General features: G+C 49.1%; 1 protein-coding gene across 7 annotated transcripts in view; it reads right to left on the bottom strand.

The window, feature by feature from the left end:
* Positions 1–562: 562 nt before the first annotated feature.
* Positions 563–19,530, bottom strand: part of FBXO42 (F-box protein 42) — a 50,096-nt gene continuing 31,128 nt past the window's right edge. For 6 of the 7 annotated variants that reach the window (XM_075027584.1, XM_075027583.1, XM_075027588.1 and 3 more), the window contains 6 exons: positions 7,035–7,188; positions 5,865–5,975; positions 5,491–5,587; positions 4,371–4,427; positions 3,777–3,893; positions 563–3,623 (listed from right to left, as the gene is read on the bottom strand). In XM_075027584.1, the coding sequence (XP_074883685.1) occupies positions 2,526–3,623; positions 3,777–3,893; positions 4,371–4,427; positions 5,491–5,587; positions 5,865–5,975; positions 7,035–7,188 (1,634 nt within the window). In that variant the 3' untranslated portion in view covers positions 563–2,525. Of the gene's footprint in view, positions 3,624–3,776; positions 3,894–4,370; positions 4,428–5,490; positions 5,588–5,864; positions 5,976–7,034; positions 7,189–14,796; positions 15,137–19,530 lie in introns of those variants that run through there. The other variant, XM_075027589.1, reaches the window with a different exon arrangement.

Genomic DNA, 19,530 nt, shown 5'->3' with positions numbered 1-19,530 from the left:
CCCCCCAGGCTTTGGGGTCCCCATCCCTAATTACCGATACTGGAATGCTTTGGAGTCCCCATCCCTAATTACCGATACTGGAATGCTTTGGGGTCCCCATCCCTAATTACCGATACTGGAATGCTTTGGGGTCCCCATCCCTAATTACCGATACTGGAATGCTTTGGGGTCCCCATCCCTAATTACCGATACTGGAATGCTTTGGGGTTTCCATTCCTAATTACCGATACTGGAATGCTTTGGGGTCCTAAATCTCCAGCCCTAGCAGGCTTCAGGGCTCCCCCATTTCCAGCCCCAGCAGGTTTTGTGGTCCCCAATTTTCCAGCACTACCCCCTTTCTTCTGAACCCTCCCGTTCCTCACCCCAACCTTGTGCCCCCCTTTTTTCCACCTCTATTGCTCCAACATCCCGTGGCACAGATACTGCCCTTATTTTTACCCAGTAAGACCCCCAATCCCCCTTTTCACCCCCAAACTTGTGGGAAGTGCAGTGGGGGTTTCCCTCCACAGCATTTCCACCCCCCACCCCCTCCCCAAAAGGACCAACCATCCATTTCTTTTCCTTTTTATTTGTTAAACTGCTAAAAATTCATTGAGATGGGGGAAGGGGGGAACCCATTATCCGCCCCCCCCCCCAAAATGTACACAAGATTTTAAATATCACCGAAAATCGCTTTTCATTCCTACACTTGGCCGAGCCTGGGACAACGATGTGGGGGGACACCTGAGTTGTGGGACACACACACACACACCTCGCTCACAGCACCAGCGGCTCACGTGGCAGGAGTGTCAAAATTTTGGGACGAATTTATTGTTAACGGCGCAAAACATGCCTTTCCGCGACCGCTGGGGATGGAAGAGGGATGGCCCCAGCCACTCAGCAGGTTTGGGGCCAGTTAGGGGGATTTTGGGACCGGTTGAGGATGGAGACCACATAAACGTTGGGAAAACGTCCCTCGAAGGATGCTCCACGCAAGGAGAAGGATGTCAACCCAACGCCAAGCCACCCTCCATCCCTTTTTTGACATTTTTGGGGTGGATGACAAGAGACATGCAAAGGGGAGGAGGGAATCGATGCCGAAGCCCCGACCGCCTTCCTCACAGTGAAGATCACCCTAGGTGGTCCCGAGGTTTTGGGGGTAAAAATTGCATTTTGCCTTCCCTCCCTTAGGACAAATCAAATACGTTTGGGATTGGAGTGGGAGAGGCTGGATTTAACGAGGGATTTATTTACAGAGGTGGAAAAGCCGCAGATGAAGCAAAACCCTCCCCATCCCTATGCGGCTGGGATGTGATTTAAGGCTCTGACCGGCAAAAAGCTCAGTGGGGATGGAGGGGCTGGGGGGGGGGGGGGGGAAGAAGGGAAAAGGGGCCACGTCATGGCGCTGCCGGTTTGGGGAGGGTTCCCTACTTTTCGGGTGCTGGAGGTTGTTGACCAAAACCTGGCAGAATCCACCCATTTTTCCCACCCCCCCATCATCTTGGGGGGAAAGGGAAGGGGGGAGGTTGTCCCAGAAGGACGCACAGGTTCAATCCCTTCGGATTTTAATTTGTTTTAATCTTTGCAGAAGGAGGCATGTGCAAAGATGAGGTGCAGTTACTGCTATTGGGGCTGCTCACACCCTCAAGATTGACTAATATTCATGTTTTTGACTAGAAAAAAACATCCTGGTCCCAGGCTACAAGGTGCTGGTTCAGCCTTGAATGGGTTTGGGCTGTTGAGTGAAACCAAAACCTTCAAGTCTAGAAGGGAACGGGCAGCCAAATTTCTCAGCATTGGGAGAATAACTGGATTTTTAGATGGTGTGTTTTTTTGCTGAGGAGGAGGGATCAGAGCTGATCCCAAAGCCTGATCCAGCACAGGGCAGGAAAAGGAGGAGGTTAATGCCTGGCTAATTATTAATATATTTGGCATTTTGACACAAAAAACCTGTCCCCCCCTTCTTTCTTATGGTCCTGGACGGAGGACAGGAATGAGACTGGCAGGCCAAAGGGGTGAGAGGCAAAAAAAAGGCATCATGTTTGTGTCGAGCAAAGGTTTGCAGCACTGGAAGATTCCTGGTGGGGTATTGCTGTTGTCTTCCTTACGGAGTCAAGCATGGAAATAATCAGTGCGCACAAGCTAACAGCCTCCTGCCTGCCGGTATTTGGCTTGATCATATAAAACCACTTTTACTCACATCCTACAAGGAGTTTCAGAGAGATATTAAGCCTCTCAAACCCCTGGAAAATAAAAAACCTCAAGAGGATACTGGATGGCACATTTCCCTACCTGCTTACCCCAAATCCTTGGCTTGGATCGCAGTGGCGTGGGTCCTTCCCCGCCTGTAAACACGATTTGCTTAACTGGGGTCTTACTGGGAACCGGCGGGGCAGCACTGGAGGTTTTGCTTGGACTTTATTGGTTTCTTGCTCCCTAATTCACAGTTTGAACACCTGCGTGACAGAGTAAGGGCTTGGAAAGGAGAGGGAAGAGCCACAGGGAGGGAGGGGAGAAGGTGATGGCGGCAAAGGGCTCGGGCCGCATTATCTTTTTGCTCGCACAAAGTACAAGGCATTAGTTTTGGGATAGTATTTCACGTTTTGTTTCTTGTCCATGAGGCCACCAAATATGATTAACTCCCCTCTGCCTTGCACCACCGTGTGTAAACTGGTTTCGGGCGGCCCCACCACTGAACTGCTGTTGAACACTTTCCATTTGACTTGTCCTTTTTCCTTGGTGTCTTTAATGTCCAGCACGTACATCTGCATGGGTTTGCAGTTCATGCTCTGGTACAAAGGCTTCCCCACATTGAGGGATTGGGGAGGGTGGTGGCCCAGGCGGCGGGCAATGGGAGGTAAGGAATGGCCATCGCCTTGGGTAGAGCCCGGACGCACCGCCGAGCCCGTTTCGGCACCCGGGGACCCCGGGGAAGAAGCCAGGGGAGGGCTCAATGCCGCAGAAGCCGAGGAGCCTTTGGAAGAGAGGGCTTTGACGGCCTCCAAGCTCCTCCGGAGCGCACCGGGGGAGACGGCCCCCGGGAGGGAGGTGGCGACGTGGGGTGGCGTGTGGATGCCATTGGTCTGCTCAGGGGGGTTCCTCACACTTGTGCCGACTGTCCTGCCCTCCACACCATCCATCTGGCAGATGATGGAAGCCGGTTTCTGTTCCCAGCTCAGATCGACGGATCCCAAACGCAGGTCTTTCTGCTCTGGCAGCGATCCCCGTCGTGGCGCCAGGGTGAGCCCCACTTTTAGGTCGTATCCTTCAGCTGCGGAAGGTGTGCTGGGTGATACAACCTGCACGGGGCTGTCCAAGGAGGCACCGCCGGCTGCCGTGGCTCCGGGCGATAAACTCCCACCGTTGAGTACAGGGGAACTGTCCCCTCTGGCCGGGGAGAGGCTGCCTTCCCGGGATCCTGAAGGTGTTTGCCTCTGCGCTCTGGGTCGCAGGGTGCCCCAGCGGCCATTGACGCAGGGAGCCTCGTCCGTGTTCCTGACAGGAGACTGAGAGCGGTATTCCCGTGTTTCGGGGACCAGGGCGGGTGGTGTGGCGCTGATGGGAGAGGGGCGAGAGTTCAAGCTGGGACTCAGTGGGGCTCTCCCACTGGGAGCTTGGCTAAAGACGACGACGCACTGTCCCACCTGGAAGAGGAGAAGGGAAGATAATGGGTTACAAACCGCAGGATGACACTTTGCACTGTATTGGGGAAAAAGTAGGGGGTACGGAGCATTCTGGGCAGGCAATAAAGATCAACGGATGTCTATGAGAGAGCAGAGACCCCACTGCATCCGTACCCTGCAGGCAGGATGGCACCACAGCTCCGGGGCTCCATGGTCTTCATTCTCCACCTTGAGTGGCTGCCACGTCCAGGGGTTTGCATGCATGTGCAGTAGCCAGGCATCTTTAAACAGCTGTGAAGAAAAGCATGACAGATTTAAGAGTCCGGTTTAAGATTTAGGAGCCTGGTTTGTTGCTGAGATCATCCCATCAGAGGTAGGAGCAGTGCTTTGCTGCTGCAGACAGAGGAATGGTGACCCAGATCAGGATCTGACCACCCAGGAGTGACTACGCCCTAGTATGGCCGTGGACAAATCCCTTCATCTCCGTCTTCTGTCCCAGTATAAAATCAGGGCTAATTCTTCTGAGGCTCAGTTAAACTCGGCAAGCTGCTCAGATAGTGCCTGGGGTGATTTTTCTTAATTAAAGCAGCTCTAGCAATAGCTAGACAGCTTCTCTGGAAAACCTACCAGGTGGGTGCCCAGATTTGCAGAATAAAATGCCACCTGGGTAATAGGCAGGGTCCCCCCTCTCCCCAGTCCAGCAACCAGGGCTCATAGTTACAGCGAGATGCGTGCAGTTCATGCTCATGCTCCCCCCAGGATACTTACTGCATTGGGACCACCACAGCCACCGAGGATTAAAATGGTCTCGTTGTCTATTACGATCTGGAAGGGGTAAAGAACAGTGTTTCAGACCTGGAAGGACGCGAAGCCATCCCTGGTGCTTTTGGCAAAGCCTCCGAGTGCAGACAGAGCCAGGTTACAGCTTCTCAGCTGCAAAGACTCTGCTGAATTTTGTCTGCCCCGGGATGAGGAGTGGAGCTGGGATGGAGAGCCGGTTTTGCTGGGCCCGAGGCAAAGCGGGATGCAGGGTTCACCCCATTGCCTTGTCCCAAACAGCTCACAAACCAGTTCCTCTTACAGAGGAGAGCAATTACCCTTCCTGAAGCTAAGCCAAACAACAAGGGACTCAACACCCCTGTTCAAATAAGGGAGAAGGTGGAAGGATTGTCTAGGAGGGCATGTGCTTGCAGCAGTATTTGTTACATGCTGGTGGCGGGTGAGCTAGTCCCTCAGTCTGCTTTTCCAGTGGATGGAAAGGCACGTACAGGCATGACACATCCAATCTCTTCTGGGTGTCCTGCTAGGCTGAGATGAACCGCACGCTGAGAACCACTGACCATCCTCCTGGGGACCATGAAGAGAAGGCAGGGATGCCAGCTGCAACGGGGACACCTGCATCAAACCGGGTGACTCCCACAAGCTCCCTGCCCCGGGCAGGCAATAAAACAGGTGCTGCCAGACCTGCGCTTTGAATGGGTACAATCCAGAGTCGCTGGAACCAAGAATCAGGAGAGCGGAGCAATCAAAAGGGCCTCAAGCCAAACCAACTTGTGATAACACTTCATTGATCTTAAATGCCACAGGGGATGATTGCTGGGTTAAAATAGCAATTTGTTTTCTAGAAATGCTCATTAGAGTTCTGAGTCATGTGCAAGAAATGGCACAGTACCTGCCTAAGCGTTAGGGAGATTAAAAGTGCGCCCTCACAGAACAGATGGCTAGGGAAAACAAGGGCCCGTCGGGCAAAGGCTGCAAAGATAACTCTGAAATCAGGTGCTAGCTTTCAGGCAGCCTGCTGAGAGCTGCCTGGAAGCTGGAAATTAAGCTCTGTCTGGTTTATCTCTGGCAGCGTGTGTTGGTGCTGAGCTAGTGAAGGAGAGCTCACCTGAGACTGGCCACCTCGTGGGTGAGGGCTGGGCCCAGAGATGTTGGGCTTAGACCAAGCCCACTGCTCGAGATCCAGCACCCAGACATCATTGCTCCTGCAAGGATGAGACAACAAGCGTTGACAATACAACTAGGCCCTCCAGGCATTTGAAACACGGGTTCAGGGCACAGTTTTATGACAGAATTGGGTTTTTTGTGGGCTGGAGCCTTGAGGGGATTTGCCACAAGAGGTGAAGGGTGTGCTAAGGCAGCAGGCAGACCCCAAAACCCTGCAGAGATTTCCTTCCAAAATGCTATGAGCTACCCCAGGACCACTACAACATGCTCCTTGCTTGCAGGAGCGCTTGTCAGATACCCTCACCTCAGACTTACATTTGTCGAGATCCTAGTGAACCCCCAAAGACGATCATTTTGTCTTCGATGACACAGGAGGAGTGTCCTGCCATGGGAGGGGGGCCATGGGTGGTCACGATGCAGTTCCACCTAGGGAAAGAGGGAGGAAGACATTCACCATTGGGTCAGAAAGAAAAGCGCTGGATGAATGGCAAAGTGAAAAATCCCAGGGGCCGGCAAAGTCCTCAAGAACACACTACAGAGGAAAACCTCAGGGAAAACCTCCAAAGATCCAAATAATAATGAAACTAATTAGAAATACTAATGTACTAAACATTTTTAAAGCATGACAAAGTCACATGGCCAGGTTGGAAATATCGCCCCTTTCAATTAAGTTCCCCCTGAATTATTTCCAACACAGTTTAATTACAGCATTCTAATGACACTGCCCAAAAGTGCATTGGATAATTGACACTTTTGATGATGAAAAGTTCTCAATGAAAGAGGAGCAGGAACCATCGCTGCTTTGATACAGCATTTTCTCCTTTCTCACACACAAACATCAGTGAGAAAGCCTGGTCTAAAACCAGCCGAATGGTGTTTAAAGGGAAAAAGAAAATTACTGCCATCTCCGCGGTCAGTGCTGGATGTTTTAGTCCAGGAGCTGTAAAGGCAGAGAGATTTCTAAAACGGTGCGGATACATGCTTTTTCAAGTCTCCCTCGGAGGGCCACAGGAGCTTTGAGTTTTGGACCATCGCCAAAAGCAAGACCTCCAGGAGTTAAGGCTTTATCTCCTACTTTCCTCAAAGACCTCACTGTCGTGCAGCCACATCGATTACACGTTTAAAATGTTCACATCCAGATTTCCCACCTGGCTGGCTGGGAACACTCAGGAAGTCTGGCATATTTTAGGTAGGAGTCGAGAGCCATATGGAAGCAACCACCACCCAAGAGGTGCCAGACAGCAGCATGCCCACGTCTCTGGTGTGCTCTTGTGTTTTTTTGTTTTTGGTTCTTTTTTTTGTTTGTTTGTTTGTTTCAGTAAGAGCATTGCAGACACACCAGGATTAGACATACCTAGGAAACCAGGACCATGCATAGCTTCCCAAGCAGGCTGGGAGAGACACCCTCTGGCATTCCTCCAGCTGCACTATAGACACATTCTTACAGGATCAAAGCCTGGGCTTTGAATCCAGATGTGCTCTTACCAGTTTTTGGAGGGTGAGTACGTATGGATTTCATCGAAGAACCTCTCTGGCTGGTGCAGAGGGTAAGGGCTTGGCCGCGTCCACCCACCGAAAAGCACAAGCAAGTCCTTGTAGACCACCAGCGTGGCCCCAGCCTTGGGCGAGGGATATGAACCTGGGCAGAGGCAGAGAAGGGGAAGGTGAGGAAACCACACTTGAACACAAGCACCGAACTCTGCATCAGTTTTACTGAAGTGTGACAACACTGAGACTCCACCTTTGAAAAAACAAAATAGCAGAAAAGAAGGCAAAATTAGAGTTGGGAGCCTGGGAAGAAAGCTACTGCCAATTTGTGTCATCATAATTAGTAGGAGCCTGAAAGCACATCTCATGTATGGCAAAACATCTGTCACTCACTAGCAGGAAATTGCTAGCTTTCAAATGTATCCCTTGAAATTATTGCTTTAGCACTGAATAAAAGCAATAATTACCTCCAAATACCTAGTAACTTCTCCCCAAGGAAGGAGGGAGAATGAATACCAATTCTAACGCATCCGGAGTCGCTCATGGCAGATCGCTCAGGTACTCAGAGCGGGAGCATGCACCAAACTCCATTTTTTGCCCAGCAGCACGATTATACCCTAAACGCTTTGCTGTGTGAACCAAGTCACTCCTTGAGTCCGCAGAATGAAGTGCTCCTCTAAAAATTATTAAAGGGACTTTTTGCTTGGCTTGTTTGAGGTTCAAAAGGCTCTGCAGGGGCCAGGGACCTCCTGAGCAGGACTGGTGCATGCACAAGCAAGACGACACGACCTCTTGGGCTCAGTGCCATTGCGATATGCTGTGTTCAGAAAACGCCGTGCATGCTGAAGTTTTTCCTGCAGCATAGCAAAGGGCCAAGCTCGCCTCCCAACCTACTGCTGCTCTGTTACAACCCCGCTGCCTGCTGTCTGTGCCCTGGCCACTGCATCGCTCCTTAACCAGCTTGGAGCAAGAGCAACTTCGATGCAAAGAGCCCCTTTGCAACGGCAACTATCAAAGGATTGGATCCCTTTGAATTTGTGTCAGGAAACTGGCCACGGTCTGCTGCAAAAATACAAACCCTAACTGCTCCGGCAGCAAAAGGTGCTGTGTCACTACCTCACTGATGTGTTAGATGCTGAATTGCTTCCCAGGAAAAGCCAAAACTGCTCCAGCCAGAGCTGACGCATCTGAGCATCCTCCTTCCCACGGCTGTCACCAGCACCAGGCAGATTCCTCCACCTCTGCAGTCACACTTTCAAAATAATCATAAATACATCACCCGAAAAAAACTGATGCGCGTGCCTAGCTGCGGGAACTGGGGGCAGCTCAAGGGCAAGGCTGCGCACGTGGCCACAGAAGCACCGTCACCCTCTGCAAAAAGGCTGATATACCAAACTGACCTCTCTCCTCTGATGTCCTAATAAGACTTTGAGAAACATTTTTAGCAGGTAATGACATGCAGAACAGAGGCTATTTTTAAAAGAAACCAGAGCATCTATTTTTAGATGCTGCAGCTGAGAAAAGCAATTCGATTGCAATGGGTTCCAGGTGGTGGGTGGTAAGAGCCCAGCCAAAAAGCAATCCCCAGCTAGACAGAGAGGAGATGGCCACAGGGTCCCTGGGCCTTTCACTAGGGACAAAGCACATTTTGCTGCTGCTCTCAAGTATACAGCTATGGGGGAAAAAAGGGAATAAAGTTGTGCAGGAGACAATTCTTGTGTTGGTGCACACGCATAGTGTGGCCAGAGCTATACCCAAGGTCTCCTTAAAGACGAAAGTGCCAGAAGAGGGTCACATTTGGTTACTCTTTGTTCCCAAATTCCAGTTTTCCTGGCTCGTTCCATAGCCGTGTGCAATTCATTAATCCACACCAGCAGCTTTCCAGCCTACATATTTCCCTGGCAGAGCACAAAGTTGCTCTCCCAAGCTTGGCATCACAAACTAGACTGCTAGAAATATTTCTACCTGACTTGTAGAGAATCGGCTGGCTGGGTTTCTCCATCGAGGATGCCATAAGGCAGCATGGGGTGAAAGGTTCTGGGTTTAAATTGGGTTATTTTTTAAACAAAAAGGGTTAGCTAGAGTCATCCCAGGATGGAGAAACAGATTGGTACTTTGCTCAGAAAGGTCTGGGATGGTGCAGGGTGAGAAAAGCCACCCTCCTACTGCTGTAACCTGAAGGTCAACCCCAGCCTCAGACACTGAGACGGTTCCCAAATGAGTCAACAACATGTAAACAGCCCAGGGCAGAGGCTAGACCTGGTTTTTCAGGAAGCTTTGCCTGTTATTGGATGTTGTATGGGTGTAAATGAGCGGAGTTTCATTCTGCAGTGCAGGAAAAAATCTGAATCTTACAAGTCAAAGAAGGGTTGGCCTCTCAAAGCCTCTTCCAGCCAGTTAGGATATCTGCAGATGCTATCCGCAAAAAAGATGTACCACTAGCTTGCCATACCAGAGAGGGCTTCAGCGATCCTGCGTTTTGAGTAGAAACACGTAGACAAAGAGCGGCTGAAACTTGGCAAATTAATACCACTTATCTCTGAAGCAGGGGAGAGCTGCTGGGTGCTGCTGCCACCGTCCCAGGGAAGGGCAGGAGCATATCGAGGGAGGCAGAGCAACGCCTGCCCTGCCCAGGCGAAGGGGGAAGGCAACTGGCAGCCTTTGTGACTTCAGGTCTCAAGTATGCGGAGGAGTGCAAGGACGGCAGCAGGGACATCAAAGGGACATGGCTCAATTATGTGGGGCCCTCGTAATGACCTGCTCAAAGTCCATGCTTTTTAGAGGATGTGCTCGAGCGGCATTTCAAAGACTCGCAGGAACATACTCGATATGGGAGGGCTTCTTTCTCTCTGGGATTACGCTTGCAAATGAAATGGCTTCTGTTCCTCGCCATGGACGGAAGTGCCTGCAGAAGAACATCGTTAGCTAACTGCACTGGGTTCCACTGCTCCCAGTGAGGGCTCTTCCTCACTGGGCTTCCAAGCTCCACACCCTGATAACACCATCCAGCCTGATATCAGATTATCTTTTCTTGAGGATAAAAATTCAAGCACACAGAGCATGTAGCACACTTAAATACTCCTAAACATAGAAGGCAACATCTCTTCACAGCTGAAGCTGTTTATTCAGTAGGGATGAGTAGCTAAAAGCTGATCTGAGCTATTTTTTTCCAGTTGATGGATTTTCCTGGCTCACAAAGGAGATACATACTTTTCAAAAAACAAACAAACAAAGATCTCCGGCTTCCATGGATGCTTGGAAGAGAAATGCCAGCCTCTGATTGCCTCTGACATGAGCTCTGGATGCTATCTGTCTATTTAGGATCTGTACTTATAAGCATTTTTTAAAGCCCATTTATTCAGCCCTCTAATGCAACCAGAGCAGCACGCGCAGAGCTCAGCGACCACAAAAGAAAAGCCTGGCTGTAACGGCACGTGTAACACGAATTTCCAGACCAGCCTTTTACCTACAGCAGGCGCAGACCTGAGCAACTCCAAAACCAAATACCAAGTAGAGCTTGAAATAAAAATGAAGGGGGGGGTGTGTGTGTGCCTGATTTGATGGGATTACCCAGATGAAAGGATTGGTTCAGATCGATATCGTTTGGGGAAATATTGTAAGAGAGATGCGCTGGAGTGGAGCCAAGAGTTTGCATTGTCTTGGGGGGAACGTTAAGATATGGAAAGAGTTCTGGGATTGTGTCAAGGGGATACATTTGGAGGAATTTTATTACGGCAGATTTCTGGAGATAGAGGAGATGAGAGCTACTGATAACAACCGGGAGCCGTTACTGCTGGATCTGATGGATTTCTCAAGCCACCTTAGCTCCAGCAAGAGACGATGCTATTCTCCCTACAACTTCAGCGAGCTGATCACAGTCATTGCCAGCCAATTCGATTTACACGACATGCCAGGATAAACAAAAACAGGCCCACAGCCACATTTCCAATTTCAAAGCTGAGAAATTAAAGTGAGCTTGTCCAGCAGCCAGTGGATTTCAACGCACAAAGGAAGCCAAGCTCCCCGGTTCAAAAGCCACCTGCAATCTGCACACCAAAGGCATAGGAAACCATCCTGAGGAAGGGCTCGGGGCTAACAGCCACTACCTGCACCAGCAAAAAAAGGGGCAAGGTGATAGTCCGGCTGCACCACAGCTCAAGCCATGCTGCCAAAGCTGGCCCCTCCCAGCGAACAAATGATGTTTGTTCAATAAATTATGTCCCATCACAAGGATGTGCTTAATTTGGTGGGTATGTTATCAGCAGAGCACATTATAAACCCAAAGAAAAGCCAGAGGGAGATGCTGAACCTGCATAATCAAGTATGAAAATCAACATTTGCTGGTGACCATGCTGGTGTTTGCCAAATGGTTTGTACCTCTGCAAAGTCGGAGTGTTTCAGTATAACCCATCTGCAGAAGAACAAAACGTTTTGTGGGATTTCACCCCGAGGAGCTTCTGTGTTACTTAGGGAGAGTCAAAAAAGAAGTGGTAAAAAGCAAATTCCTTTCAAGAAGGGGAAAAAAATTGACCTAGCTGTCAGATGCCACAACAGAAATGAGGCTAAAAGGATAGCTTGAACTTACTGCACTCTGCCTCCAACTTACAAAAGCCCTGTCTCAGACCTTTCCTTGCAGAAGGAGCCGGCTGTCCTGTTGCTGTTTTAAACTATATACATCTCTGGGGGAGCAGCATGCAAAATGGAGAGCTTGCGCTGTCCCCGACAGCTTGGCAAAGGGTGAAACCTGCTCTGCTGCCTCCGACAGACCAGCAGCAGCCAGGGCCTGATGCTCAGTCTGGATTTATGAGCCTGGCCTTTAGGCTGGCAGAGACTTAAAGACACCAAATCACAGGTCCTAACCTGGAAACCTCATCCACCCCAGCACCATCATCTACCCAAGCTGAGGGATTACCTCGAATACATTCCATCACGTGAAGGTCCATTCCAAACTTGGATGACAGCATAAAATCCCCAAATTTCCCCCCTTCGATGGGAAGGGAAACCAGAGAAGGAAAAAATAATAAAACCCTCTGCTTCCCAGGCTAGCCGGAATTTTTCCGCAGCAGTCTGCAGATTTGCCCAAAAGCTTTTCCCCTGCCAGCAGTTTGTGAGGTTTCACAAAGGGAAGATGACAAGCTGGGGAGTAGCAGCCCAGAGGCCAGAATACAGCATGACCGACATAGGATGAGCATCCCAGCAATCCCAGCATTAGCATCGGATCTGAGAGATGCCAAAGGAGAGCTCCTATGAGAAGCGCGGACATCTCCATGGCACTTTGCACACTGGCTCTTTTCACTAAGTCAAACCCCAACATTTAGGACTCGCTGGTCAGCTGCCTTGGATCCGGCATCTGACATTCACCTGTTTTTATCCCCCAAGACAATCAAAACAGGGTATTAGGATTATGAACATTCTTCAGACTGGCTTTGACTGGGCCTGCCTAAACCTTAAAGCTTTTAAGAGCCAGGAAAGTATCATTTTCCCTTACCAAAGCCACATGTGATTTAGTGTTCCCTCAAATTTGGCTTAAAAAAAAAAATAAAATTCCTTGCTTGGAAGTAGACAGGAATTCAGCTTTGCAAGAGTTTAAAAAAAAAAAAATTGAACTAGATCTGATTTGTCTCCCAAAGAGGGAAACAAAACCTTTGCAGGCACATGTATCTGCTGCCTGCAAAATACCTCTCAGGTAGTGGGGGAAAAATATCTGTGCACCATTACGGAGGTTTTGTGGCAAGTTATGGGGGCATGTAACCAAACCACAGCAGCCCCCCCAATGTTTACACAGAGAGAGTGTTTCTGCAGTGCTCTCAGTGTTGAATTTCTACCCTACAATGACACAGGCTCATGGTACAAGCCCAGTCAAACCCACGGCGTCAAACCAAAGGTCTGGTTTCTTGCAATCTTTACAAGGTGAAGGCAGAAATCCCTGCCGGGAAGGGTAAGTCACCTCCAAGCTTTTGCAATGTCACAGTCATTTTTTTTTTTACCCGGGAAATTCTTACATGCTGTGACTCCGAGCCGATAAAGCTGTTGAAAAGGAGAGGCACTGCCCTCTGAACCCTGTGCAACAGGATTACTGAGTCACTCTGTGCTAATGCTCGGCAAAAATGTCCTTACACAGCAAGCTGAGCAAACAGCTACGAGATAAGAGTGCCAGAACGCCCCGGGGCTTTGCCCCCTTATCCCTTAATAGCTTGCAAACAAGGATTGCTGCAATTCATGCACCTCCATGCTGCAGGAGAGGTTTTATTAGGTTCTATCCTGAGCGTTTCTCACCAGCAGCATCATTCCAAGGTGCCAAGTACTCCTTATGGTGAGGTCACCCCCTAATTCCCCTTTGCAATCATCTCACCTGGTTTTGGGAAATGCAGATTTGGCCCTGCGGTAAAGGGTGCCACTGTTGCAAAAGCTGCTTTTCTCTCTAGGTGGGTGGAATCAAAGCGCCAGCCAGTGATCCACCTCTCTCTGCTTTAATACTTGTTCTCCCCCGTCCTTAAGTGATACTGTACCCTGCAGACTTTCAAGTGATTTGAATAACAGTCTGACATCCTACACAAAACAGCTCTGATGCTAATTAAAGAGCTCAACGCTTGGAGAGAAAGGGTTGATCAGCTCCTGCGACTCGTCTTCCCTCCAGGAGGCAAACGGAGGGATGGAAATTGCTGTATCAGACTACACAACGCCGTAATAACCAGCTAATTGTAGGGAAGGGACGGAGGTATGTGTGGGTTAGCGGAGGAGCGTGCCCCAGCTCTGCTGAGCTCCACACTTTTCACTCAAGTCACACTCCTGTTTCGTTTGCCACAGCACGAGGGAGGCGGCAGAGGCATTGCAGACATCGGAGAACCCCCAAATTACTGGTGTTTCAGGAAATGGCTGCTGTGTAATTTAGTGAGGTTATAGCTACCACGGGGCTAAAAAGCCTCAACCATCCTTTAAAGAGCATCCTGTGGGCACAGTCAGAAAAGTCCACTTGAGTAAATGCAAAAAGCTCAGTGTTGGGAAGAGCGGGTCTATGCTCGTCACAAAATTTGCTGCAAAGAAAATGCAGCAACTTACTAAAAACCTGACATCTCCCTACTGAAAGCCCCAGTACAACACATGAAGGGATCTTCCTTTTAACCAGCTCTTCCCTCACTTGCTGTTCTTCTCCCTTATTTTAATTTTCAAGCCATCGGTTCCTGTACTACACTTTCTTCACATAAGGAGCGCGCTTTTTGCCCTCGTTCCAGTAAATCTGGTGCTTAATGCCAAACTTGCTAAATATTTCATGTCAGGAATAAATATTCACCTTTTGGACTGCAGACTAGGATGAGCTAGTGCTTTGTCATCCCGCATGCCTACCAGATTTAAGGAGATTTTACAGCAGATGCTTTTGTCAAAGATATAAAATCAGGCTGCGAGCATTTAAAGTCTTTAAAAGCACATCATGCTGGCTAGAGGACATACTGTAAAGTGAATATTGTGTATTCAATCTTGAGTATACATACATAATCTTTGTGGACAGGGTCCTTAATGCAAAAGGTACAACAGCAGCTTAAAGAAGAAAAACCTCGAGTCGGGATGCGTGCCTGCTGGCTGGGATGCCTTGGAAGGATTGCCGATAGGTGTCAGCACAGCCTGCCCGAAGCCTCTGAGCAGGACCTTTCCAAAGGCTCCTCAAAGCTCCTTCCCAGCTGACAAGACTTATCTAGCCATGGGACAGCAGGGTTTTATTTCACTAACCCCAAAACGGAGCTGGCCCCGAAGGTGAATGTACCTGCCGAGGAGGGAAGGCTTTGCCACAGACCTGGGAGAAGAAAAGAATTACTTCGATATAAAATGACTGGTGAGTTCATGGTCAGACAGACCTCCATCATGCTTTGGTACCTCCTTCGCCTCTCGCCCAGGGCAGCGGTCAGGATGACAGCACCAGCCTCAGGCAGGAGCCAGTTCAGGCTATCAGCTTCCTCTCTGGTGCAATGCATTAATTATATCTGAGACAACACCAATGTAAACAACCGGTATGTGTGGCTGGGGCGCCTGTTTGCATATTTTTAAGCCTTTTTTCCTGAAAAGGAAATAAAATAGAAGGTTTCACAGATGCCTTGGCTGCTCTCGCAGCCTCCCGACAGTTTGCAAATACCTTGGCTCCAGTCAGCCAAACTCGGACGAGCAGATATCTGTATGAAATAAAATTCTCCCCAGGGCTGTGAAATCAAGCGTCAGGAAAAAGTTAGACACCTGGAAGTAAAAAAAAAAAACTTACAGGAAAAAAAGCTCTTACAAAATCAACCCTAACTTCTGCTTAGGAAAATACTGGTTTGCAAGATTACAGGCCTGCACTATGAGACCATTAAAAAGCAAATTGTTCTCCAGGCGCTGGCTTTCCGAGGCAGAGGAAGAAGTACTGCAGGAGAGATTTCTACTCATCATTTCAACAGCAGGTACCCAACTCTCAGTTGTACAAGACCTTCAGAAGTTTCCAAACTCATTGGGAGCTACCAGATGCTCAGCACCATCAACAAGACACAACTACTTATTTGTCTATATAAGGACTCCCAACCCCAGGAGCCTATTTTTGCAGATTGTGGACTTCTTATTTACCAACAGGGCTGCAAATAGTTTTCCCCAATTTTGGTATAGCATGCTTGTCAGCAATATTTTCAGATGGCCAGGGGGTCATATTTAAAATGAGCATGCACTACCTGTGACACTGAAAAGTGGCATGTATCAGCCAGCCCTTGACAGCCGGCTGCCCCGTCCCTGCTCAAGGCTACCTTTGTGCATCACAAAAGGGGACCAGGCTAAAAATCCTCCACATCCGCCCCGGAGGCTGATAAAAGTGATAGTGGGAAAAATTCCTCTGTTAATCTCTGGAGGGACCCGTGCCCAGGGAGCTTCTCTCTGAGAATCTAAATCCGACAAGGTTAAAGCAACAAGCAATTTTTCATGCCTTTCTGCTCAATCCATGCTGATAGTGTCTTAAGAAGGGCTGCTCCACACAGAGAGACACAAGAAAGCTTCTAGAGACAAATGCCGTACAGGTGGATTAAAAATCCTGAATAAATCCCTCTACCTCTCATCATCCAGGAGACAAGAGCATTTTACCACAGCAAGGTTGCCAGCTCCCATTTGAGCAAGCGCTCCTGCAAAACTCCTGGCAGCTCTTCTGACCAGCTGGGTGTCTCCTTTCGAACACGAGCAAGAAGGGGTGGCAGCCAGCAAGCTGTGAACTGCAACAAGGAAAGGAAAGAAAAACCAGCTCCCCTCTTTTAGGGCTGTCTTGATTGCAGCCTACACAGAGCCCCAGGCTCTCCATGTCAGAGATCTTAGTGAAGGAGATCCAGCATCCTATGGACTAAAACAAACCCATGGGCTCAAAGATAAACAGATGCATGGGATCTCCTCCTGCCTGACTCCATTTCTGCATCAGTGAACAGATGTTCAGCTCTTCCCTTGCCTTAAAGGGAACCACAAGTCCCCAGAAAACCAGATCATCACTTAAAACATCATTTCCCTTCGAGCCACTTCTCTCCCAGCCTCCTCTGCTGCATTTTCCCCTCTGTTTTCCCTGCTCCACATACTCCTACTGCATCAGGCTGAAGTGTCCAAGGCAGGACAGGAGGGCATCCAAGGGGTAAAGCATCTTTCCCTGTGGAAGCGCCATGGTCAGAGAGACATGCCTCGCTGACCTGCTGACGAAAGCAGGCGAGCCATTGCTCTGAGGAGTAAACTTCCCACAGCAGGGACTGTTTTCCCCTGCCATGTTTCATCTGCAGATAAAAACTTGCTGAACTTCCAACTATTGTGGCACACAGAGCAGGGAATGGGAGAGAGAAACCACCAGTTGCTTTAGCCTGCTGATGTAAAACCACCTTTACCAAGTCTCAGCATCACCGTGACAGCTCATTAGATGCAAGCCGGCTCTGCTGCTGCTGGCCCCAAATCCTGGGCCCGTTCCCACCTCCGTGTGCAGGCAGGTTAGCTTCTTCAAAGCGATTCCAGCCTGCCTCCAGCACTGCATTCCTGTGATGCTGTGCACATGGATGCTGGAGAGGCAACAGCAGCAGCACCCTGGTGTCCCTGCGGACGAGGTGAGGACCAGTCACTCATTTTAATTGCTGAACAGACTCTGCCCTCCACCCTCAAGCTGTAAGAGGGGAATGAAGTTATGGAGTGACTTTATGACCTCAGTGGATATTGGGAGTAATTGGAAATGCTGCTGGAACTTGGCTTGGGTGCATCAATAAGGATAACTTACTCAACACCAGCTGGGGCAAGGGGCAGGCTGCAACCAGGCCCAGTCACAGGGAAGGAGGAATGGAGAAAGCCATGCAGCAGATGGTTTTCAGATGTGGTGCTCAAGAATGGGAGGCACAGGTATTTTTTTTACCCTGGTACAGGCAGTCCACATACATTTCCTATCACGCTGACCAGCTAAAGAGTTTAACGGCTTTATTTCTGAAGCATTTACACAACTGCCCTCTCCAAGCAGGTGCCTTTTTTTTGTAGGGAGCAGATTCCCAGGCAGAAAGCCTCTAAGAACCATACAGAACCCAAAGAAGAAAAGGGGAGTCTTTCAGCTCTTCCTGCCTAGTTCAGCAAAGGCATTTCAAGGATAGATCCCTGCAAACAGCAGATCGCATGCCCAATTTCCACGTGCGTTTTCTGCCTCTGCATCCCTGGCATAATTCATGCAATGCTGCTGGGTCAGTCGTGGCAGGGTTTCCATCCCGAGGGGCAAGACCTACCCCCCCCCACAAGTGATGCTGGATGAGCATGATTCAGAAGACGACGGATCCAGACAACAAAAAGCTTTCAGAGGTTAAACGCAAACAGCCAGAGAGGCCACAAGAACAGAGAAGGACAGGGCCTGGCAAATCAAAGGGAGAGTAGATGTGTGTTGTAAACCTAAACCCACTCAGATTAGGCATCTAATCACTGCTGCAGAGCAATCCTATTGAACCCAAACAGCGATGGATTAATCTCCTGGAAACCAGCCCTCCACACACAAGCAGTGCTTTCCCAACGAGGCATCACAGCTTTTGAAAAAAAAAAACAAAAAACAAAAAACAAACCAAAACCACAACCCCCCCCCCCCAACAACCAAACCCAAACCCCTTTACCTGCTGATTTTTCATCTCTTGCCCTTGAAATATTTCATATTTAACAACACAAATTTCATTAGACACATTTTTCAAAACGACCCAAGTGAAGAAAGGAACGAATTAGCATCCTGTCTGCCTCACACAGACTAACCAAGGGACTGAAAGGCACCAAGAAACACCCGAGCTCTGTGGAGCCGAAGCTCAGAGCCTGCCAAACAAGCTCTGGGCTCACTCTCTGGAAGGGCAGTAATGAAGTTTAAACTCTATATTCAGGGATGTTGCTTCCTTTGGAGAGCAGGGCGTAGCTTGCTGTTTCCAAATGCAGCAAACCCAGTTCCCACTCCCTGCAATGTTGTGTTTTGCAATATAAATTGTTTAATGTTTGCACAGATGCAGCTTTCACCTGGGAGCAGCCCAGGTACTGCTCTGCGTACTTGCAACAGGATGACCTCAGCATGCTGTGTTTTGTAGGATTTCTATACTGCCAGCTAGATTTCTCTAGTTACCAGGATTCTTCTTCAAAAGATGCACCTTGCCTTTTTATTTCTGCACTGCAGCTTAAATTTCAGAAAGGCTTCATCCTTCAGTGCTCCTTGTCACTGCCACTCTGACAGGACAACAGCAGGCTGGAGGATACGGCTGTCAAAAGCTACTACCACTTTGCAGGAATGGTTACTCATCTCCTTGTAAACCTGTGAGCCCAAAAAGGGGAAAAAAAAAAAATCAATATATTTAAATTGGAGAAAGCAATTCCACGCAACCCATGCAGCGACAGCATCTGTCCGAAAGGATGGCATAGAATGAAGCCCAGAAGCTCGTGGTTTTGTTTCAGAAGGGTAGACATTAGCTGCGTGATAAGCAAGCTCCAGACAGGCAGCAGACTCACCAGAATTAAGGCAGTTTCCAATGGTGTCAAGTCACTCGGGGCTTGAGGGCTCAAAGAGCATTTTGGTCATGGTGGGGAAGTCAGGGATTTTTTGATAACGCGGAAAGTTTTAGCTCTGCGAAGGCAGAAATAAGCCCTACTGCTACTAAACTCAAAGAGCCATGAGGAAGAAACAAACCACATCAGGAAAAGAGCTGGAGAATGGAGAACAGCTTTCCTCTCTTCCAGGCTGCATTCAATACTGTGACAGCAGAAAGACACTCCACATATTGTGAGGGATTTCCATCTGTTTCATTAACCTGTTCTACCTTGAAGTATCAGACACCTGCAGCCAGTAGCTGCAGTCACAATTAGAGACATTATTCTGTGCCAGGTATCAGCTTTTCACTCCCAGGAGGCCAGCAGCTACAACACGGCTTCACCATGCTCAAGGTGATCCCAAGTTTTTGATAAAATGCTAGGCATGCCTTCAATTAAAAAGGGCCATTCAACACTGCACCGCGTTCAGAAACACACA

This window comes from Buteo buteo, chromosome 5, assembly GCF_964188355.1.
Source record: "Buteo buteo chromosome 5, bButBut1.hap1.1, whole genome shotgun sequence".
NCBI lineage: Eukaryota > Metazoa > Chordata > Aves > Accipitriformes > Accipitridae > Buteo > Buteo buteo.
Note: the sequence above shows the minus strand (reverse complement) of the source record. Positions and strands in the feature narration are given on the sequence as shown.